Genomic DNA, 9,774 nt, shown 5'->3' on the forward strand with positions numbered 1-9,774 from the left:
ACAACTACCCCCCTTCCCCTCTCCCAGCAACAACACTCTGTAACCTAACCCATGCCTTAAACTAACCATATACCACCCCCCCCCACTTTGCTTACGTGAGCTAGCTCACCCAGCTAGCTTGGTGGCCCTCGCCTCCGGCGCCAGATAGTCTCCCATCTATTGTTCCCTCCCTCCCCTCCGCTCATCCAAACAACTTCTCTCATCTAGCCGTCCCCAAACAATCACCCAGTTAAAAGAAAATCCCACAGTAGTGCAATTCAAAGTAAAAGGCACTGCCACCCACCCCCACCAGAACAAAGAAACGAATAACTTTTACTTCCCCCTTCTTAAACAGAACTCAAATACAGAAGAGAAAAAAGACAAACAGGCATCAAAAAGTTACATCGTAGTTCAAAAAGTTCTGAGTTCGCCATCAGCCCTTTTCTGTTCACAAAGTCCATCGCGTCCTCGGGCGACTCGAAATAATGGTGCTGGTCCCCATATGTGACCCAGAGACGAGCCGGATACAACAACCCAAACTTCACCTGCTTCTTAAAAAAGATTGCCTTGATTTGGTTGAAGCTGGCCCTCTTCCTGGCCACCTCCACGCTCAGGTCCTGGTAAACGCACAGGATACCATTGTCCCACTTACAGCTCCGCGTACGCTTGGCCCACTGAAGAATACATTCCTTGTCAAGGAACCTGTAGAACCTAACTACCATCGCCCTCGGAGGGTCCCCCGCTGCGGCTTCCTTGCCAGCGCTCTGTATGCCTTGTCCACCTCCACAGGTCGGGGAAATGCCCCATCTCCCAAAAGCTTCGGAGACATACCCGCGACGTATGTGCCAGCATCAGCTCCCTCAGTTCCCTCCGCGAGTCCAACGATTCGTACTTCTGCCGGCGGAACTTATTCTCCAGGTCCTCTACCTTCTCCAGAAGCCTTTTCTGCTGATCCTTCAGCATCCCCACCTCCAGCTCCACCACCGTTTGGTGCTCCTCCTGATCGCTAGCACTTTCTCCAGCTTCTGGATCGCCCGATCCTGGGCGTCCAATCTGTGTTCCAGCCGATCAATCGACTCTTTTATCGGATCTAGCCAGTCCTGTGTCTGCCTTGCAAAGCCATCCTGGATGACCTGCATCAACTGCTCCGTTGATGGCTGGGCCGTCACACCAGGGGTCCAGTCATCAGCCATGTTGTCTTCTGCTGCAGCTTCAACCCAGCCCTTGCTTGTCTTCTTATTTCTGCCGTTTGTGCACGTCTGGCTCTTTTTTCCACACACCAATATGTGGAAACAGTGCCCAATTGCCTCCACCTTAGAGTTTAGCGTGTAAAACCGAAAAAAAGTCAGGGGGAAAGGTCCAAATGTCCAGCCACAGCGGGAGCCACCAAATATGCGACTTACTCCATCACAGCCGCCACGGGAATTCATAATTCCTTAAATATTAGGTATTCTCTGCACCAATCAGTTTCCCAGTCCACCTCAGACAAACTGCCCCTCACCTTGAACATAGAACATAACAGAGCAGAAGGAGGCCATTCAACCCATCGAGTCTGCACCAACCCACTTAATCCCTCATTTCCACCCTATCCCCGTAACCCAATAACCCCTCCTAACCTTTTTGGTCACCAAGGGCAATTTATCATGGCCAATCCACCTAACCTGCACGTCTTTGGATTGTGGGAGGAAACCAGAGCACCCGGAGGAAACCCACGCAGACACGGGGAGAGCGTGCAGATTCCACACAACAGTGACCCAGCAGGGAATCGAACCTGGGACCCTGGCGCTGTGAAGCCACAGTGCTAATCACTTGTGCTACCCTAATCCTGACATCCTGATAGTTTTCTTCTGTAACGCACAAATAAATGGAACCATGTAACCACCAGGGTCCATCTCCATGCCAACGTGGCCCGCTTTGAGGGGTTTGAAACAGAAATGGAAAATAAATATTTTCAACTTCCAAACACGCTTTCATTCTGCGATCCTTGTGCAATTTGAAGCCAGGTATTAGCAACAAGGCTCAAAGAGCATCAGCCCATTGGAAGCAAAGTGGTGAGACCGGCCAGTCCAGCAGAAAGAAACCCTCCGACCATCCCCACTGACCACCTGTCAGAATGAACAAAATGCAGTCCTGGGTGTAGAGCAGAAACAATAACAGCAGAATCCAACCCCTGTAATCGATTGTGAAATTGTTGGTGTCACAGCAGGTCCGATCAAGCATGCAATCCCGTCTCACATTGAGAGTTGGACGGCCTTTCCCCAGTGTGAACTCGCTGGTGTCTCCGCAGGGTGGATAACCGAGAGAATCCCTTCCCACACTGAGAGCAGGTGAACGGCCTCTCCCCAGTGTGAACTTGCTGATGTCTCCGCAGGGTGCATGAATCACTGAATCCCTTCCCACACTGAGAGCAGGTGAGTGGCCTCTCCCCAGTGTGAACTCGCTGATGGATACGCAGGGTGGATGAAGTAATGAATCCCTTCCCACACTGAGAGCAGGTGAATGGCCTCTCCCCAATGTGAACTCGCTGATGGATCCGCAGAGTGGATGATAAACGGAACCCTTTCCCACATTGAGGGCAGGTGAATGGCTTCTCCCCAGTGTGAACTCGCTGATGTTTCCGCAGGGTGGATGAAGTAATGAATCCCTTTCCACATTGAGAGCAGGTGAATGGCTTCTCCCCAGTGTGAACTCGCTGGTGAGTCCGCAGGCTGGATAACAGAGTGAATCCGTTCCCACACTGAGAGCAGGTGAATGGCCTCTCCCCAGTGTGAATTTGCTGGTGTCTCTGCAGGCTGGAGGACTGAGTGAATCCTTTCCCACACATAGAGCAGGTGAATGGCCTCTCCCCAGTGTGAATTTGCTGGTGTCTCTGCAGGCTGGAGGACTGAGTGAATCCGTTCCCACACTGAGAGCAGGTGAATGGCCTCTCCCCAGTGTGAATTTGCTGGTGTCTCTGCAGGCTGGAGGACTGAGTGAATCCTTTCCCACACATAGAGCAGGTGAATGGCCTCTCCCCAGTGTGACTGCGTCGATGGGTCTCCAGCTCAGATGGGGCTCGGAATCCCTTCCCACAGTCCTCACATTTCCACGGTTTCTCCATGTTATGGGTCTCCTCGTGTCTCTCCAGGTTGGATGATCTATTGAAGCCTCTTCCACAGACACAACATGGGTATGGTCTCTCCTCACTGTGAATGTTATGTTTATTCAGGCTGTGTAACTGGTTAAAGCTCTTTCCACAGTAAGTTCACTGGAACTCTCTGTTTGGAGTCTGCACGTTCTCCCCGTGACTGAGTGGGTTTCCTCCGGGTGCTCTGGTTTCCTCCCACAGTCCAAAGACGTGCAGGTTAGGTGGATTGGCCTTGATAAATTGCCCTTAGTGTCGGAAAAGGTTGGGTGGAGTTATTCGGTTACTGTGATAGGGTGAAAGTGTGGGCTTAGGCAGGCTGATCTTTTGAAGGGCCGGTGCAGACTCGATGGGCCAAACGGCCTCCTTCTGCACTGTAAATTCTGAGATTCTATGAACTCTCTCACCCGGGTGTGTGTTGTGTGGGTCTCGGTCCTTTTCCAGTCACACTGATGTTTACACAGTCAGTTCACTGGAACACTCTCACTCTGGTGTGTGTTGTGTGGGTCTCGGTCCTTTTCCAGTCACACTGATGTTTCCACAGTCAGTTCACTGGAACACTCTCACTCGGGTGTGTGTTGTGTGGGTCTCGGTCCTTTTCCAGTCACACTGATGTTGCCACAGTCAGTTCACTGGAACACTCTCACTCGGGTGTGTGTTGTGTGGGTCTCGGTGCTTTACCAGTCACACTGATGTTTCCACAGTCAGTTCACTGGAACACTCTCACTCGGGTGTGTGTTGTGTGGGTCTCGGTGCTTTTCCTGTCACGCTGATGTTTCCACGGTCAGTTCACTGGAACACTCTCACTCGGGTGTGTGTTGTGTGGGTCTCGGTGTTTTTCCTGTCACGCTGATGTTTGAAATCTTTAGCTGTCAGTTCGGGAAAACATTTCTCCTTCTAGATTCAAAGGCGGGAGATAGTGAGGTTCGAAGGAAGGGAGTGACTGTCAGATCGAGACGTAACGTTTGAGATTTCTGTCTGTAATTCCTCGTCTAATATCCTGTAAAAACAATTTACAAAACTCATCACTGTCAGTACAGGAGAGAAACTCAGAACAGACAATTCTAGTTTCTATGTCACATTTTTTCCTCTCTCATTCCCTGAAAGCTGAAAATCTCCATCCCACACAATCTCCCTCTATTCTCACTCTGCTGTATCTAACATTCACCCTCCCTATTCTCCTGAAGGTGCTGATTCAGGCTGATTGACAAATCCAAGCTCACAGCTTCCTGTCCAGGAGACCACAACAAATATGAGCTGCAGTCGGCCATTCGGCCCATCGAGCCTGCTGAACCATTCAATGGGATCATTGGCTGATCTACCTCAGCATCGTTTTCACACACTATCCATCATACCCCTCGACATCTTCAATACCTACAGGAGGGACATAGAGAACCAAGTGGAGTGGCGTAACAACAACAATCTCTCCCTCAATGTCAGCAAAACTAAAGAGCTGGTCATTGACTTCAGCGAAGCATCGTACACACCCCTGTCTGCATCAATGGTTCGACGTGGAGATGGTTGACAGCTTCAAATTCCTAGGTGTGCACATCACCAACAATCTGCCCTGGACCACCCACGCCGACTCTACGACCAAGAAAGCACAACAGTGTCTATACTTTCTCAGGAAATTAAGGAAATTCAGCATGCCCACATTAACTCTTACCAACTTTTACAGATGCACTATAGAAAGGATCCCATCTGGCTATATCACAGCCTGGTATGGCAACTGCTTGGTCCAAGAGTATAAGAACCTACAGAGAATCGCGAACACAGCCCAGACCATCACACGAACCTGCCTCCCATCCACTGACTCTGTCTACACCTCCCTCTGCCTTGGGAAAGTGGGCAGCATAATCAAAGACCCCTCCCATCCGGGTTATTCTCTCTTCCAACTTCTCCCATCAGAGAAAAGTCTGAGAACACGCACTAACAGGTTCAACAACAGTTTCTTCCCCGTTGTTACCAGACTCCTGAATGATCCTCTTATGGACTGAACTGATCTCTTCACACATCTTCTCTACTGAGTAGGAATGCACTCTGTATGCTCACCCCTTGCCTCTGTATTTATGTAGGTCCTATGGGTTTATTTCATGTATGGAACGATCTTTATGGACTGTCCGCAGAACGATACTTTTCACTGTACCTCGGCACACGTGACAATAAATAAAACCAATCAATCAATAATCTATCTCGTAACCTAACCCCCGTAGTCCAGGTATCGTGGTGTATCGTTTTAGTAAATCTATATTGCACTCCCTCCAAGGCCACAATATCGTCCCGAAGGTGTGGTGCCCAGAATGGCTCACAGTTCTCCAAGTGGCATCTTACCAGGGTTTTGTATAGCTGCAGCATTACCTCTGTGACTTTATACTCCAATCCTCTAGATATAAATGCTGGCATTCCTTTTTGATGATTTCTGCACTTGTTCGTGGCATTTTAAGGATCTGTGCACCTTCGACATCCACTGTACTTAACCTCTTTCCATTTAGAAAGTCCTCTGTTTTATTCTTTTTTGGTTCAAAACGGATAACCTCACACTTGATTACACTGAATTCCATCTGCCACAAATTTGCCCATTCACCTGGTCTGTCAATATCTCCTTGCAATTTTATGCCATCGTCTGGGCTGCCTACAATGCCACCTAACATTGTATCAACAGCAGCAGTGAAGAGGCCTATCGCCCATCAAGTCTGCACCGACACACGAAAAACACCTGACCTACCGACCTAACCCCATTTTCCAGCAGTTGATCCATAGCCTTGAATGTTCTGACGTGCCAGTCTTCATCCAGGTACTTTTTAAAGGATGTGAGGCAACCCGCCTCTACCACCCTCCCAGGCAGTGCGTTCCAGACCGTCACCACCCTTTGGGTGAAAAGGTTTTTCCTCAACCCCCCTGCTTAACATCTTGCCCCTCACCATGAACTTGTGTCCCCTTGTGACTGACCCTTCAACTGAGGGGAACAGTGGCTCCCTATCCACCCTGACCACACTCCTCACAATTTTGTGCACCTCGATCAGGTCGGCTCTCAGTCTTCTCTGCTCCAGCGAAAACAACTCACGCCTATCCAACCTCGCTTCGGAACTGAAACGTTCCATCCCAGGCAACATCCTGGTGAATCGCCTCTTCACCCCCTCCAGTGCAATCACATCCTACCTATAATGTGGCGACCAGAACTGTACACAGAACTCCAGGTAATAATAATAATGATGATCTTTATTAGTGTCACAAGTAGGCTTACATTAACCCTGCAACTGTGAAAATCTCCTCGTTGCCACAGTCTGGCCCCTGTTCGGGTACACAGAGGGAGAATTCAGAATGTCCAATTCACCTAACAAGAAGTCGTTCCCCATTTGGAAAATAGTTTGCCCCGATTATTCCTTCCAAAGTGCATAACCTCACACTTTTCCATATTCTATAACATTTGTCACTTCTTTGCTCACTCTCCTAACCTGTCCAAGTCCTTCTGCAGCCTCTCCGCTTCCTCAACACTACCTGTTCCTCTACACATCTTTCTATCATCTGAAAGCTTAGCAACAGTGCCCTCTGTACCTTCTTCCAGATCGTTAATGTACACTGACCCCTGTGGTTCCCCAATAGTCCCCGGCTGCCATCCTGAAATAGACCCCTTTATCCCCACTCGCCGCCTGTCAACTAATTCTCTAACCTTTCCAGTACCTTGCCCCTAATTCCATGGGCTATTATCTTTATTTAGTAGCCTGTTGTATGGCACCTTGTCAAAGGCCTTCTGGAAACCCAAATGGATCACATCCACTGGCTCTCCTTTGTTTTTACCTACTCAAAGAATTCTCACAGATTTATCAGGCATGACCTCCCCTTGATGAAACCGTGCTGACAGTCCTATTTCACGATGCACTTCCAAGAACTCCGTAATCCCATCCAGACTAGCCGGCCTATAATTTCCCATCTTCTATCTCTTTTCTTTCTGAAACTGGGGTGTTACATTCGTCACTTCCCTATCCCCTGGGAGCCCCTTGACTCCAGTGAATCCTGAAAGATCACCACCAATGGCTCCACAAACTCCGCAGTTATCTCCTTCGGTACCCTGGGATGTAGTCCATCCGGTCTGGGTGATTTATTCACCTTCAGACCTTTCAGCTTCCCCAGCACCTTCTCCTTAGTGATGGCCACTACACTAACCTCTGCCCCCGACTTTCTTCCCCCACTCCCAGTTTTCTCTTTCCCTCCCCTCTGTTGGATCGCCCTCCTTGCCCCTGGATTTGGAGCATCTTCTGAAGGCACTGCTGGAAGTACTGCTCCAGTGCCTTTGAGGTGCCTGCTCCAGGCTTTCCAAGTTTCTGAAGCCTTTAGAGGGTAGGAGAGTGTGGGATAGCCAATAGCTCATGGAAAGCAATGGCATGCACAGTTTCACCAGCGCTGCCAATACAATTGATGACCTAAGCAGGCAATGGCTGAGAGCAAAGTGTGGAGGGGAACTCATCAAGGACAGAGAGTCAGTCAGTGCTCACTGGAGGGAACATTCTGAAGAACCCCTCGACCGAGACTCTGTCTTTGGCTTTAACGTCCTCAAGTCCATTCCCCAGTATCGCGTCCGGCTCAGTCCACGTTGGACCCCAATCGGGAGCAGAGTGAAAAAGCCATTCAACACCTGAAAAACAACACGGCCTCTGGAGCAGAACGAATCGCTGCTGAAATTCTGAAGCATGGCGGGGTTACACTCCTGGCATAGCTACACAATCTCATATTCCTCACCTGGGAAGATGGATGCATGCCGGGGGATCTCAGAGACACTGTGACTATATTCAAGAGAGACAAGTCTGATTGTGGTAACTGCACAGGCGACTGACTCCCTGCTGTCTGCCACAGAGATCATTGCCAGGATCTTCCTCAATGATCTCCTCTTCGTGGCCAAAGAGCTCCTTCCCAAGTCACAGGTAGGATTTCTCCCTTCATGGAGGCACCAAAGACATGATCTACACTACTTGACAAACCCAAGGAAAATACAAGGAACAGCATCAATCACAGTTCTTGGTCTTTTCTAACCTCACAAAAGCACTTCACACCGTCAAAGTGATGTTTCATTCAGTATGTTCTTCAAACTTGGCTGTCCTCAGAAATTGGCCACCATCCTCCGCCTGCACAATGATGACACACAAGCCATGATCCTCATCAATGGACACACCCCAGACACTATCTCAGCGAAGACTGGGATCAGACAAGGCTGTGTCACTGCATGAACCCTTTTCCCCATCACGGTAGTACAGAGGTTAGCACTGTTGCTTCACAGCACCAGGGACCTGGGTTCGATTCCCACTTGGGTCACTGTGCGGCGTCTGCACATTCTCCCCGTGTCTGCATGGGTCTCCCACAAGTCCTGAAAGACGTGAGGTGAATTGTAAGTTGAACTGGACATTCTGAATTTTCCCTCAATTTACCCGAACAGGCGCTGGAGTGTGGCAACTAGTTGATTTTCACAGTAACTTCATTGCAGTGTTAATATAAGCCTACTTGTGACAATAATAAAGACCGTTATTATTATGATGCATAAACTCCAAGCCTGTTATAAGAAATTAAATTCTGAATAAAAATCAAGTCAAATCAGTTTGTGTTAATCATAGTTAATCACTGCAGTGTTAATGTAAGCCTACTTGTGACACAAATAAAGATTATCTCACCTCCAGCAAATTACCCACGGGTGTGGAGATGATCGACAGGACAGGAAACCAACACCACCTTCAAAACAAAACCAGAATCAGTTCAACCTCAGACATTAAGCTCCAGTTTGCAGATGCCTGATCTGTTTTTCAATCCATCCAACTCCCTTGATTCTATAACCATTAATACTCTTGTCTCACAAACTTCAATCTATCAGTTTTTATAGTTTCTATTGACAGAATCTGAACAGAATTCCAGATTTCACTATATTTTCTGTGAAGTGATTTCTGACATGGCTCCTGAACAGCCCAGTCTCAGTTAAACAAATAAATATCACTGATTTGGACATTTAAATGGTGACAATTGCTTTACTCTTAACAGGTTATGTAACAGTATTTCAAAAACATAATAATTTGAGTAAAACTCTGCAGAAGCTGGAAATGTGAAGTGAAAACAGAAAGTTGTGGAAATCCTCAGCAGGTTTGGCAGCTTCTGTGAGAGAGAAAGAGTTAACATTTCCAATGCAATCTGATTCTTCTTCACAACTGAGTGTTTGCAGCATTGTGATTTCATTTGACAAACATACTGAATGTGAACTTTGTGGTTCTTACAGATATCTGGCTGTAAATCTGATTTCAGACCTTCCTCTGAACACTTTCCAACCTCAGCTCCAGCTCATTGTCCTTCACTAAAGACCCGGATAGAGAATCCCCGCCACAAGATGGCGGCGGCCGCCGGGTGACCCGGGTGTTGTCACCGGGGAGGAAGCCCCGCCCACTCCCTCTTCTCTAACCAAGATGGCCGCCCCAGCGCTCTGCTCCAAGAGCAAAAGACCCGACTTCCATTCCCAAGATGGCGGCGGTCGCTGTTTTCCCCGGGGCTTTTGAGTGGGGAGGAAGGCCCGCCCACTCCCTCTTCCCATACTAAGATGGCCGCCCAAGCGCCCTGCTCCTAGAACAAAAGACCCGACTTCCTTTCCCAAGATGGCGGCCGTTAAATCCATGGAAAATCCAGACCCGGATCGCTCTCCT

The 9,774-nt window shown here is 48.7% G+C and overlaps 2 protein-coding genes across 9 annotated transcripts in view; one reads left to right on the forward strand and one right to left on the reverse strand.

Annotated features, from left to right (window-relative positions):
* The window catches only part of LOC140418551 (uncharacterized), a 65,285-nt gene extending 59,995 nt beyond the window's left edge, over window positions 1-5,290 (forward strand). The window contains exon 3 of the transcript XR_011945130.1: window positions 4,291-5,290. The gene's annotated coding sequence lies outside the window, so the exon portion shown is untranslated. The remainder of the gene's footprint in view (window positions 1-4,290) is intronic.
* LOC140418552 (uncharacterized) overlaps window positions 1-9,500 on the reverse strand; it is a 70,659-nt gene extending 61,159 nt beyond the window's left edge. For 4 of the 8 annotated variants that reach the window (XR_011945134.1, XR_011945135.1, XR_011945133.1 and 1 more), the window contains exons 1-2: window positions 9,355-9,500; window positions 8,764-8,821 (exon numbers count right to left, since the gene is read on the reverse strand). Coding sequence is in view for 3 of the 8 variants with exons in the window: in XM_072502048.1 (XP_072358149.1) it covers window positions 2,192-3,079 (888 nt within the window). In the remaining 5 variants the exon portion in view is untranslated. The other 4 variants (XM_072502048.1, XM_072502049.1, XM_072502050.1 and 1 more) reach the window with 4 other exon arrangements.
* Between the last annotated feature and the right edge of the window lie 274 nt (window positions 9,501-9,774).

Source organism: Scyliorhinus torazame, chromosome 5, assembly GCF_047496885.1.
Source record: "Scyliorhinus torazame isolate Kashiwa2021f chromosome 5, sScyTor2.1, whole genome shotgun sequence".
NCBI classification, from domain to species: domain Eukaryota; kingdom Metazoa; phylum Chordata; class Chondrichthyes; order Carcharhiniformes; family Scyliorhinidae; genus Scyliorhinus; species Scyliorhinus torazame.